This window comes from Scyliorhinus canicula, unplaced genomic scaffold (genome assembly GCF_902713615.1).
Source record: "Scyliorhinus canicula unplaced genomic scaffold, sScyCan1.1, whole genome shotgun sequence".
NCBI classification, from domain to species: domain Eukaryota; kingdom Metazoa; phylum Chordata; class Chondrichthyes; order Carcharhiniformes; family Scyliorhinidae; genus Scyliorhinus; species Scyliorhinus canicula.
The window spans coordinates 1,915,258-1,928,408 of record NW_024055820.1 but is presented as its reverse complement, the minus strand read 5'-3'; the positions used below and the strand labels follow the sequence as shown (position 1 = coordinate 1,928,408).

The 13,151-nt window shown below is 58.4% G+C and overlaps 1 protein-coding gene across 1 annotated transcript in view; it reads left to right on the top strand.

The window, feature by feature from the left end:
• The window catches only part of LOC119961137 (zinc finger protein 91-like), a gene marked incomplete at its 5' end in the record, with an annotated part of 114,463 nt that overhangs the window by 35,939 nt on the left and 65,373 nt on the right, over positions 1-13,151 (top strand). Inside the window, 2 exons of the mRNA XM_038788631.1 lie at positions 5,139-5,318; positions 5,386-5,631. Of these exons, the coding sequence (XP_038644559.1) occupies positions 5,139-5,318; positions 5,386-5,631 (426 nt within the window). The remainder of the gene's footprint in view (positions 1-5,138; positions 5,319-5,385; positions 5,632-13,151) is intronic.

The following is a 13,151-nucleotide window of genomic DNA, read 5'->3' as shown; positions in this document are numbered from 1 at the left end:
CAGCAGCGTGGCAGCAGTGAGTGCGGGAGCAGCAGGAGCTGCTTCAGCGCCCCTTTAAGAAGCTGAAGGCAGAGATTCTGGAGCCGTTTAAGGCCTCCCTGGACAAGGTCATGGCGACCCAGACGGCTCAGGGTGCGGAGATCCGAGAGCTTCGACAAAAGGCCTCGGAGAGCGAGGATGAACTTCTGGGCCTGGCAGTGAAGGTGGGGTCGCACGAGGCGCTCCATAAGAAGTGGTCAGTGAGGCTGGAGGAGATGGAGAACCGGGCCCGTCGGAAGAACCTGCGGATTCTGGGCCTCCCAGAGGGGCTGGAAGGTTCGGATTTGGAGGCCTATGTGACTATGATGCTGAACTCGCTAATGGGTGCGAGGTCGTTCCAGGGACCCTTCGAGCTGGAGGATGCCCATCGGGTGCTGCTGAGGAAACCCAGGCCAAATGAGCCGCCTCGGGCGGTGCTGGTCCGTTTTCACCGCTTCGTCGACCGCGAGTATGTGCTGCGTTGGGCGAAGAAGGAGAGGAGTAGCAAGTGTGAGAATACGGTGATCTGGATCTACCAGGACTGGAGTGCGGAGGTGGCGAAGAGAAGGGCTGGTTTTAACTGGGCGAAGGCAGTGCTCCACAAGAAAGGGGTCAAGTTTGGCCTGTTGCAGCCGGCACGCCTGTGGGTCACTTATAAAGACTGCCAGCTCTACTTTGACTCCCCGGAGGAGGCCTGGTCTTTTGTCCAGGCAGAGAAGCTGGACTTGAACTGAAGACTGGGGGCTGGGGAACGGTGTACACAGCCCGGAGGTTTTGTCCTCCTTGGTATCCTTTTGTTTTATCGGTTCTGTTGGATGATGTTGGTTTTTTTGCCTTCTGCTTTTTTTTTTGCCTTTAGGGACTGTTATCTGTTTAGTTGGGCGTTTGTTTTCTTTGGATTTTTATTTTCCTTCACCGGTTGGGAGGTTGGGTGGGGTTCGCGGTCCTGTTGGGTCATATACCTTTTCTCGCGTTTTGGGTCAGGGGGTTAGGGGGGGGGGGGGGGAGCGCGGGCTTTGTTCGCCGCGCTCGAGGAATAGTGGGCGGGACCGTCACTGGGGGAGGTGGTTGTGTTGCAATGGGGAGGGTCTTTGGGGTGGCGGGAGCAGCAGTGGTTGCTTACGGAAGTACAATAGAAGGAGTTACGCAAGTAGGGGGGCCCTAGCTTGGGGGGGGGTGGTGGGAAGTTTGGGGGGGGAAAGGGGGGGTACCGGGTTGCTGCTGAAGTGGCAAAGGAGATGGAGCAGGTAGAGGAGGTCGGGATGGGGATTTGCCGCTGTGGGGAACGGGCAGCGCTGGCCCTAGGGGTCGGGGTGGGTCGGGTCGGGGGGGGGTTCGGGGTGGGGTCGGGGGGGGGGGCGGGGTGGGGGCGGGATGGGGGCGGGTCGGGTGGGGGGGCGGGTCGAGGTCGAGGGGGTCGGGGTCGAGGGGGTCGGGGTCGAGGGGGTGGGGGTCGAGGGGGTCGGGGTCGAGGGGGTCGGGTCAGGTCGAGGGGGTCGGGTCAGGTCGAGGGGGTCGGGTCAGGTCGAGGGGGTCGGGTCAGGTCGAGGGGGTCGGGTCAGGTCGAGGGGGTCGGATCAGGTCGGGGGGTTGGGTGTGGGTCGGGGGGGTCGGGGCGGGGTGCGGGGGGGTCGGGGGGGTCGGGGCGGGGTGCGGGGGGGTCGGGGCGGGGTGCGGGGGGGGGTCGGGGCGGGGTGCGGGGGGGTCGGGGCGGGGTGCGGGGGGGTTCGGGGCGGGGTGCGGGGGGGGTCGGGGCGGGGTCGGGTCGGGGTCGAGGGGGTCGGGATTGAGGGGGTCGAGGGGGTCGAGGGGGTCGAGGGGGTCGGGGTTGAGGGGGACGAGGGGGTCAGTATTGAGGGGGATTGAGGGGGTTGAGGGGGTCGGGATTGAGGGGGTCGAGGGGGTCGGGATTGAGGGGGTCGGGATTGAGGGGGTTGAGGGGGTCGGGGTTGAGGGGGTCGGGGTTGAGGGGGTCGGGTCAGTTCGGGGGGGTCGGGTCGGGTTTGGGTCGGGGGTCGGGTCGGGTTTGGGTCGGGGGGTGGGGTGGGGTCGGGTCGGGGTCGGGGGGGTCGGGTCGGGGTCGGGGGGGGTCGGGTCGGGGGGGTCGGGTCGGGGGGGGGTGGGGTGGCGTCGGTTCGGGGGGGTCGGGTCGGGTCGGGGGGGTCGGGTCGGGGTCGGGGGGGTCGGGTCGGGGGGGTGGGGGGGGTCGTGTCGGGGGGGGTCGGGGTCGGTCGGGTCGGGGGTTCGGGCCGGGGGGGTTCGGGTCGGGGCAGGGGGTCGGGGCGGGGGGGTCGGGGCGGGGGGGTCGGGTCGGGACGGGGGGGGGCGTGGTCGGGCCGGGGGGGTCAGGTCGGGGGAGGCGGGGGGGTCGGGGTCGGGGGGGGGGGGGGGTCTTCAGGGACTTCTATGAGAAACTGTATCGATCCAAACCCCCGGTGGAGGAGGGTGGGTGGGGCGCTTTTTGGATCGGCTGAGATTCCCGAGAGTGGAGGAGCGACAAGTGGAGGGGCTGGGGGCACCAGTTGAGCTGGAGGAGCTAGTTAAAGGGATAGGGAACATGCAGTCGGAGAAGGCGCCGGGGCCGGTTGGGCCCCCTGTTGGTTAGGACCTATAACGAGGCAAGGGGGGGGGGGGGCTTTGGGGGGGAGGCTTTGCCCCCGACGATGTCTCGGGCGCTGACCTCCCTGATTCTTAAGCGGGACAAGAATCCCCAGCAGTGTGGGTCGTACAGGCCGATCTCACTCTCGATTGTGGACGCCAAGCTGTTGGCAAAGATCTTAGCCACGAGGATAGAGGACTGTGTGCCCCAGGTTATCTACGAGGATCAAACCGGGTTTGTGAGGCGGAGGCAGCTGAACACTAACATACGGAGGCTCTTGAACATTATAATGATGCCGGCGGTAGAAGGGGAGGCGGAGATAGTGGGGGCACTGGACGCGGAGAAGGCCTTTGATAGGATTGAGTGGGGATTCTTGTGGGAGGTGCTGGAAAGGTTTGGGTTTGGGGAGGGGTTTGTCAGTTGGGTGAAGCTGTTATATGAGGCCCCGATGGCGAGCGTGGCCACGAATAGGAGGAGGTCAGAGTATTTTCGGTTACACCGAGGGACGAGGCAGGGGTGTCCCTTGTACCCCCTACTTTTTGAGCTGGCAATTGAACCCCTGGCTATGGCGCTGAAGGAGTCGAGGAACTGGAGGGGGCTGGTGCATGGTGGGGAGGAGCACCGAGTGTTGCTCTATGCGAATGACCTAGTGTTGTATGTGGCGGACCCGGTGGGGGGAATGCCAGAGGTGATGAGGATTCTCCAGGAATTTGGTGACTTTTCGGGGTACAAGCTCAACTTTGGGAAGAGCGAGCTTTTTATGGTACACCCAGGGGACCAGGAGGGGGGGATTGGTAGGCTCCCATTGAAAAAGGTGGAGAGGAGCTTTAGGTACCTGGGGGTGCAGGTAGCCAGGAGCTGGTGGGTCCTGCATAAGCTTAACCTTACAAGGCTGGTGGAGCAAATGGAGGAGGAGTTTATGAGGTGGGACATGTTGCCGCTGTCTCTGGTGGGTAGGGTGTAGTCAGTCAAAATGACGGTGCTTCCGAGATTTCTGTCCCTGTTTCAGTGCCTCCCCATCCTTATCCCGAGGGCCTTTTTCAGACGGGTTAACAGGAGCATTACGGGGTTTGTGTGGGCACATGGGACCCCGAGGGTGGGGAGGGTGTTCTTGGAGCGGGGCAGGAATAGGGGGGGCTGCGCTGGCACTGCCCACCCTCTGTAGGTACTATTGGGCTGCCAATGCAGCGATGGTGCGTAAGTGGGTGATGGAGGGGGAGGGGGAAGCATGGAGGAGGATGGAGATGGCGTCCTGTGTGGGCACGAGCCTGGAGGCGCTGGTAACGGCGCCGCTGCCGCTCCCTCCAATGAGGTATACCACGAGCCCGGTGGTGGTGGCTACCCTCAATATTTGGGGGCAATGGAGGCGGCACAGGGGGGAGATGGGGGCCTCGATGGGATCCCCGGTACGGCGGGTTCCTGAGTTGGCACAGGGCAGGTATCAGGAGGTTGGGGGACCTGTTTAAGGACGGGAAATTTGCGAGCCTGGGTGAGCTGGTGAGGAAGTTTGGGCTCCCCCCCCCGGGGAACGCCTTTCGGTACATGCAGGTGAGGGCATTTATCAGGCGGCAGGTGGCGGGGTTCCCTCTGCTGCCGCCGCGTGGGGTCCAGGACAGGGTGCTCTCGGGGGTGTGGGTTGGGGAGGGGAGGATCTCGGCAGCGTACGAAGTGATGCAGGAGATGGACGAGGCCTCAGTTGAAGAGTTGAAGGGTAAATGGGAGGAGGAGCTGGGTGAGGAGATTGAGGAGGGGACGTGGGCAGACGCCCTGGGGAGGGTGAACTCTTCCTCTTCTTGTGCAAGGCGTGGCCTTATACACTTTACGGTGCTACACAGGGTTCACATGATCGGGACAAGAATGAGCCGGTTCTTTGGGAGTGAGGACAGGTGTATTAGGTGCTCTGGGCGCCCAGCAAACCATGCCCACATGTTCTGGGCATGCCCAGCATTGGCGGAATTTTGGTAGGGTGTGGCAGAGACGTTGTCGAGGGTGGTAGGATCCAGGGTCAATCCGGGCTGGGGGCTCGCAATATTAGGGGTTGGGGAGGAGCCGGGAGTGCAGGAGTCAATGACATGGCAGGGTTTCTCAAGCTAGAGAAGGTGAAATTTGCCCTCAGGGGATCAGTGCAGGGGTTTTTCAGGAGGTGGCAGCCATTCCTGGACTTCCTGGCAGAACGATAGAAACAGGCCAGCAGCAGCAACCGGGGGTGGGGGGATGTTTTGTGCTAAAGGGACGGGCATAGTTGTTCTGTGCCAATGTCGGGCATTAATTCATTTCCTCGTCTGTGTATATGCGGGGGGGGGGTTCTGTCCTGTCTATTGAAGGGACGGGCAGATGTTTTGGGGGAATGATGGGTATCAGTTTAACTCTAGCGCTGTGTATGCGCGCGCACTGGGGGGGGGGGGGGGGGGGAGAGACTGTTCTTTCTGTTCTTTGTAAAACAAAACTGTCTTTGTTGTTGATATTATGCAAAAAATTGAATAAAAATTATTTTTTTAAAAATTGACGAGAGACTGTTCAGGTGCTCTCACTGCGGGACTGGGTTCAGACAATCATCTGCCCTCACTGAACATCAGCGAGTTCACACTGGGGAGAGGCCATTCACCTGCTCCAAGTGTGGGAAGGGATTCACTCAGGCATCCAACCTGCAGAAGCACCAGCGGCGAATTCACACTGGGGAGAGGCCATTCACCTGCTCCAAGTGTGGGAAGGGATTACTTCAGTCTCCGACCTGCAAAGCACCAGCTGCGAATTCACACTGGGGAGAGGACGTTCGCCTCCGCCCAATGTGGGAAGGAATTCATTCAGTCATCCGACCTGCAGAAGCACCAGCGGCGAATTCACACTGGGGAGAGGCCATTCGTCTGTGCCCAATGTGGGAAGGAATTCACCCAGTCATTTAGCCTCACTGTGCATCAACGAGTTCACACTGGGGAGAGACCGTTTACCTGCTCCAGGTGTGGGAAGGGATTCACCATTTCATCCAACCTGCTGAAACACCAACGAGGCCACAAGTAACCACAGTGATTGGATTTTACTGTTCCTCACATTCAGGACTGAACCATGTTCATTTGAGTCTCTTCTGCTGATGGCAAAACTCCAGCCCATTTACAGGGGCTAATATTCTGGCTAAAAGTCAAATAAATTAGATTTGTGTTAAATACGCAGTGTGTTGAAACTTTTTTTTATAATAAATAATTTTAATGAGATATTTTCCGACATTGTAAACAGTAGAATTACGGAATGAGAAAACAAAAGGACTGTACAGTAACAAATTACATAGTGCAATTGCCGTAGCCCACCCCACCAGGATCTGCCTAAATGACCCTCTATACCACATTCCCCTGCCCCCCCTGCTGACGATTAATTCTCCCCAAAGAAGTCAATAAGCAGCTGCCACCTCCGGGTGAACCCTAACAACGACCCTCTCAAGGCGAACTTGACTTTCTCCAAGCCAAGGAAACTCGCCATGTCTGACAGCCAGGCTTCCGACTTCGGGGCTTTGAGTCCCTCCAAGCTAGAAGTATCTGTCTCTGGGCTACCAGGGAAGCAAAGGCCAAAATGTCAGCCTCTTTTCCCCCCTGGACTTCTGGGGCCACTGAAACCCCAAAAATTGCCACCTCTGAACCCATTGCCATCCACGTGTTCAATACTCTGGACATGACGTCTGAACCCCTACCATTATCTCCTAAGTTTTGGACACGCCCGAAATGTGTGGACATGGTCTGCCGGTCCTCTGAGACATTTTACACCTGACCTCTATGCTGAAGGATCTGCTCATCCGGGACACTGCCATGTGGGCCCGGAGGACGACCTTAAATTGAATCAGGCCAAGCCTGGCACATGTTGCAGTCCCATTAACCCTGCTCAGCGCGTCCGCCCACAGGCCATCCCCCTCCCAACTCCTCCTCCCATTTATGTCTCGGCTCCTCGGTCTATGTCTTCTCCGCCCCCATGAGCTCCTTGTAAATATCTGAGACACTTCCCTCCCCCCACCCATCCTCTAGACACGACCCTATCTTGGATTCCCTTTAGAGGTAAGAGTGGAAAAGATGGCACCTGCCTGCGCAAAATGTCCCGCATCTGAATATACCGGAATTCATTCCCCATCGTCAACCCAAACTTGGCCTCCAGCGCCCTCAAGCTCGGGAAGCTCCCTTCCAAAAACAAATCACCCATCCGCTCAATCCCAGCCCTCCGCCATACCCGGAACCCCCCATCCAACCTCCCCGGGGCAAACCAAAGGTTGTCACATATCGGGGACCAGACCGATGCTCCCGTTGCTCCCACGTGCCTCCTCCACTGCCCCCAGATCCAAAGGGCCGCCACCACTGGTGGAGAAGCGCCCTGGCGGGAACGGCAGAGTCACCGTCACCAACGCCCCCAGACTGGTACCCCTACATGAGGCTGCCTCCACCCACTCCCAAGTCGATCCACCACCCACTTCCTTATCATGGCAATGTTAGGCGCCCAATAATAGTTGCTGAAATTCGGCAGTGCAGTTCGGTTCCGCTCGAGCATCACCCTCTTCACTCGCGGGGACTTGCCCGCCCACACAAAGCCCAAAATGATCTTGCTTACCCTCTTAAAAAAGGAATGTGGAATGAAAATGGGGAGGCACTGGAACACGAATAAGAATCTCGGGAGGACCGTTATTTTAACTGTCTGTACTCTCCCAGCTAACAACAGCGGGAGCGCATCCCACCTCCGGAACTCCCCTCGCATTTGATCTACCAGCCAGGACAGGTTCAGCTTGTGCAGTCGACCCCAATCCCGCACCACTTGTATTCCCAGGTACCTGAACCTGTCCCCAACTAACCGGAACGGCAGCTCCCTCAGCCGGTCCCCTTGGGCCCTCTCCTGAACTACAAACATTTCACTTTTGTCATATTCAATTTGTACCCCGAAAACCGTCTGAATTCCGTCCATCCCCACCATCAGGTCTGAAAGCCCCCCCCCCCGAACCAGCCCCTTCCAACCCTCTGAAGCCCTCAGTGGAATTACGGAATGAGAAAACAAAAGGACTGTACAGTAACAAATTACATAGTGCAATTGCCGTAGCCCACCCCACCAGGATCTGCCTAAATGACCCTCTATACCACATTCCCCTGCCCCCCCTGCTGACGATTAATTCTCCCCAAAGAAGTCAATAAGCAGCTGCCACCTCCGGGTGAACCCTAACAACGAACCTCTCAAGGCGAACTTGACTTTCTCCAAGCCAAGGAAACTCGCCATGTCTGACAGCCAGGCTTCCGACTTCGGGGGCTTTGAGTCCCTCCAAGCTAGAAGTATCTGTCTCTGGGCTACCAGGGAAGCAAAGGCCAAAATGTCAGCCTCTTTTCCCCCCTGGACTTCTGGGGCCACTGAAACCCCAAAAATTGCCACCTCTGAACCCATTGCCATCCACGTGTTCAATACTCTGGACATGACGTCTGAACCCCTACCATTATCTCCTAAGTTTTGGACACGCCCGAAATGTGTGGACATGGTCTGCCGGTCCTCTGAGACATTTTACACCTGACCTCTATGCTGAAGGATCTGCTCATCCGGGACACTGCCATGTGGGCCCGGAGGACGACCTTAAATTGAATCAGGCCAAGCCTGGCACATGTTGCAGTCCCATTAACCCTGCTCAGCGCGTCCGCCCACAGGCCATCCCCCTCCCAACTCCTCCTCCCATTTATGTCTCGGCTCCTCGGTCTATGTCTTCTCCGCCCCCATGAGCTCCTTGTAAATATCTGAGACACTTCCCTCCCCCACCCATCCTCTAGACACGACCCTATCTTGGATTCCCTTTAGAGGTAAGAGTGGAAAAGATGGCACCTGCCTGCGCAAATGTCCCGCATCTGAATATACCGGAATTCATTCCCATCGTCAACCCAAACTTGGCCTCCAGCGCCCTCAAGCTCGGGAAGCTCCCTTCCAAAAACAAATCACCCATCCGCTCAATCCCAGCCCTCCGCCATACCCGGAACCCCCCATCCAACCTCCCGGGGCAAACCAAAGGTTGTCACATATCGGGGACCAGACCGATGCTCCCGTTGCTCCCACGTGCCTCCTCCACTGCCCCCAGATCCAAAGGGCCGCCACCACTGGTGGAGAAGCGCCCTGGCGGGAACGGCAGAGTCACCGTCACCAACGCCCCCAGACTGGTACCCCTACATGAGGCTGTCTCCACCCACTCCCAAGTCGATCCACCACCCACTTCCTTATCATGGCAATGTTAGGCGCCCAATAATAGTTGCTGAAATTCGGCAGTGCAGTTCGGTTCCGCTCGAGCATCACCCTCTTCACTCGCGGGGACTTGCCCGCCCACACAAAGCCCAAAATGATCTTGCTTACCCTCTTAAAAAAGGAATGTGGAATGAAAATGGGGAGGCACTGGAACACGAATAAGAATCTCGGGAGGACCGTTATTTTAACTGTCTGTACTCTCCAGCTAACAACAGCGGGAGCGCATCCCACCTCCGGAACTCCCCTCGCATTTGATCTACCAGCCAGGACAGGTTCAGCTTGTGCAGTCGACCCCAATCCCGCACCACTTGTATTCCAGGTACTGAACCTGTCCCCAACTAACCGGAACGGCAGCTCCCTCAGCCGGTCCCCTTGGGCCCTCTCCTGAACTACAAACATTTCACTTTTGTCATATTCAATTTGTACCCCGAAAACCGTCTGAATTCCGTCCATCCCCACCATCAGGTCTGAAAGCCCCCCCCCCCCCCCCCCCCCCCCGAACCAGCACCTTCCAACCCTCTGAAGCCCTCAGTGCAATTGCCAGCGGCTCTATAGCGCAAACAGCAGTCGGAGAGTCTCATCCCGTCCCACGGTGCAGTCTAAAATAGTCGGAAGTCGTCCTGTTTGTCCTCAACACTCGCCTCCTGGGCCTGATATAGCAGCCTGACCCAGTCGATAAAACTCACCCCAATTCAAACCATCCCAGGCACCTCCCATAAATAGTCCCACTCTACCCGGTCAAACGCCTTCTCCACGTCCATTGCGACCACTACCTCCACCTCCTTTCCCGCTGGGGACATCATGCTCACATTGAGCAATCTTCTTATATTCACCACCAGTTTCCCACCTTTAACAAACCCGTTTGATCCTCCCTAATATCACTCGGCACACAATCCTCAATCCTCGTGGCCAAAAGCTTTGTCAGCAGTTTAGTGTCCACGTTAAGAAGGGAGATCGGCCTATAAGACCCACACGACTCCGGGTTCTTGTCCTGTTTTCAAGCAGATGGTGGCCTGTGACATTGTCTGGGACAGCACCCCTCTGTCCCTTGCCTCATTAAAAACCTTGACCAGCAGCGGCCCCAATATCCCAGAGAACTTCTTATAAATTTCTACCGGGTACCCATCCGGCCCCGGGGCCTTACCTGACTGTATGGCCTTTAGGCCCTCAAATATCTCCTCAGCTTCGATCGGGGCGCTCAGCCCTTCTGCTAGCTCCTTACCCACTTTTGGGAATGTCAGGCCATCTAAGAAGCGTCTCATCCCCTCCGGCCCCGCAGGGGCTCCGAGCTATAGAGTTTGCTATAAAAGTCCTTGAAAGCCCTGTTCACACCCGCCGCATCCGCCACCAAGTTACCGCCTCCATCCACCACTTTACCTATTGCCCTAGCCACCTCCCTCTTTCTGAGCTGCTGGGCCAGCATCTTGCTGGCTTTCTCTCCATGTTCATATACCACACCCCTCGCCTTTCTGAGCTGCTGGGCCAGCATCCTGCTGGCTTTCTCTCCATGTTCATATACCGCACCCCTCACCTTTCTGAGCTGCTGGGCCAGCATCCTGCTGGCTTTCTCTCATGTTCATATACCGCACCCCTCGCCTTTCTGAGCTGCTCCACTGCCTTACCCGTGGACACCACCCCAAATTCCGCCTGCAGCCTCCTCCGTTCCCTCAAGAGCTCCGCACTCGGGGTCCCCGCATACCTCCCGTCAATCTGCAGGATCTCCGCTAACAGTCGGTCCGTCTCTGCCCTGTCCGTCTTGTCCCTGTGAGCCCGGATTGAAATCAGCTCCCCTCTCACCACTGCCTTGAGCATCTCCCACATCACCGCTGCTGAGACTTCCCCCGTATCATTGACCTGCAGGTAGTTTTGTATACACTTCCTCACCCTCTCGCACACCCCTTCGTCCGCCAGCATTCCCACATCCAGCCTCCACTGCGACGCTGGAACCTCTCTACACTCGCCTGTAGCTCGACCCAATGTGGGGCATGGTCGGAAATGGTGATTGCCGAATACTGCCCATCCACCACCCCTGTCAATAGATCCCTACTCAGTTTTAAAAAATCGATCCGGGAGAAGACCCGATAGACGTGCGAGAAAAGGAAAACTCCTTCCCTGTCGGCCTTCCAAACTCCCATGGGTCGACCCCCCTCCCCCTGGAATCTGCTTCATGAACTCCCTCAGCTCTTTTCCCATTGCTGACACTCTGCCCGTTTTTGAGCACAACCAGTCCAGGCCTCGATCCATAACTGTATTGAAGTCCCCTCCCATAACCAGCTTGTGGGAATCCAGGTTGGGTATCTTCCCCAGCACCCTCTTTATGAAATCCACATCATCCCAGTTTGGTGCATATATGTTGACCAGGACCACCTTCCTCCCTTCCAGCTGACGGCTATCCATAATGTAGCGACCTCCCCCGTCCAAAACAATACTACCCCCACCTCAAACTGCACCCGCTTGTTCACCAGAATCACGACCCCCTGGCCTTAGTGTCTAGCCCTGAGTGGAATACCTGACTAACCCAGCTCTTCCTCAACCTGAGGTGGTCCGCTACCTTCAGGTGCGCCTCCTGCAACATTATCACGTCCGTCTTTAGAGCCCTAAAAGGCGCAAACACCTTTGCCCTCCTCACCGGCCCATTTAGCCCCCTAACATCCCACGTGACCAGCCTATTTGGGGGGCACCCACCCCCCCCTTGCCGGTCAGCCAACCCCTTTCCTGGGCCTGTCCCCTGCCCCCAGCCCCTGCCCCCAGCCCCTGCCCCCAGCCCCTGTCCCGTGCCTCTGTAGCCCCGCCTCCTGGCAGCGCCCATCCCTGACCCCTTCTCCGCTTCTAAAATCAAGTCCCTCCCTTGTCAGCCGAACACCCCCCCCCCCCCCCCCCCCCCCCCGGGAGGGGTTGGACCTGGCAGCCTACGTGGTTGTTGTGCAGAACTCGCTGTTGGGAGCTGGGTCCTTCCAGCGGACCCTGGAGTTAGAGGGGGCCCACAGAATACTGGCCAGGAGGCCCAAGCAGAATGAGCCGCCACGGGCGGTGTTGGTGGGTTTTACCGGTTCGTGGATCGTGAGTGTGTGCTCCGGTAGGCCAAGAGGGAGCGGAGCAGCAAGTGGGAGGAACATGGAGGTGTGGATCTTCAGGACTGGAGTGCGGAGGTGGCTACACGGAGGGCCAGGTTTAACCGGACGAAGGCGGTGCTCCACAGACGGAGCGTGAACTTTGGCATGTTGCAGCTGGCGCATCTGTGGGTCACCTACAAGGACCGGCACCATTATTTTGAGTCCTCGGAGGAGGCCTGGGCCTTTGCGCAGGCCGAGAAACTGGACTCAAACTGAGGGTCTAAGATGGGGAATTTTGAATGATAATGTAATTGTGTTTGCTCTGTTTAATGCAAGATGTGGGTAGGCTTTAGGGTGGGTGGGGTGATGTCGTTATGTCTTTTTGTATGGGTCTGGTGGACGGGTTCGGGCAGGGAGGTAAACGGGGAGTGCGGGGAGCTGGTGGGGGGGGGGGGGGACTGGCAATGGGAGTTGCCCTAGAGGAGGCGGGGTTGGGCAGGGAGAAAGCGCGGGCTTTTCTTGGGTTTCCCGCGCTGTGGGATGGTGGGGGCGAGTCGGGGCTGAGAAGCGCGGGCCGTTGCTGGCTGTTATTTTCCCGCGCAAGAGCGGGGGGGGGGGGGGAGGAGGGCCGACTGTATGGGCATGAAGGAGGAGGGGTAATCCCACTTAGGGAAGAGTCGGAGGTAGGGCGGAAGTCGCCGGGGTCAGCAGAAGTTAGCTGGCTCATGAGAGTGCTCTGAAGGGAGGGGCGCGGCTACGAGGGGTCCTTGCCTGGGGGGGTACCGGGTTTGCTGCTGAAATGGTCAGGAAGGAGCTGGAGGATGCAGGGGTGCTGGAGGGGGGGGGGGGGGGTGTTGCCGCCGTGGGAAACTGGCAGAGCGGGGGACGGTGGCCAGTGGTGGCCAAGGGATGGGGTATGGCTAATCGGCAGGGGAGGGGGGCAGGAGGCCCTCTGATCCGGCTGATAACCTGGAATGTGAGGGGGCTGAATGGGCCGGTCAAATGGGACCGGGTGTTGCGCACCTGAAGGGGCTGAAGGCGGATGTGGCCCATGCTCCCAAGGAGACACACCTGAAAGTGGCGGACCAGGTTCGGCTGAGGAAGGAATGGGTTGGCCAAGATATTCACTCAGGCTGGATGAGAAGAATCTGGTGGGAAAGAGGTGTCGTCGAGGAGTTAAATGTGGTGGCTGACAGTGCGGAGGGTATGTGATGGTGAGTGGCAAGCTGCAGGGGTAAGCGGGTGGT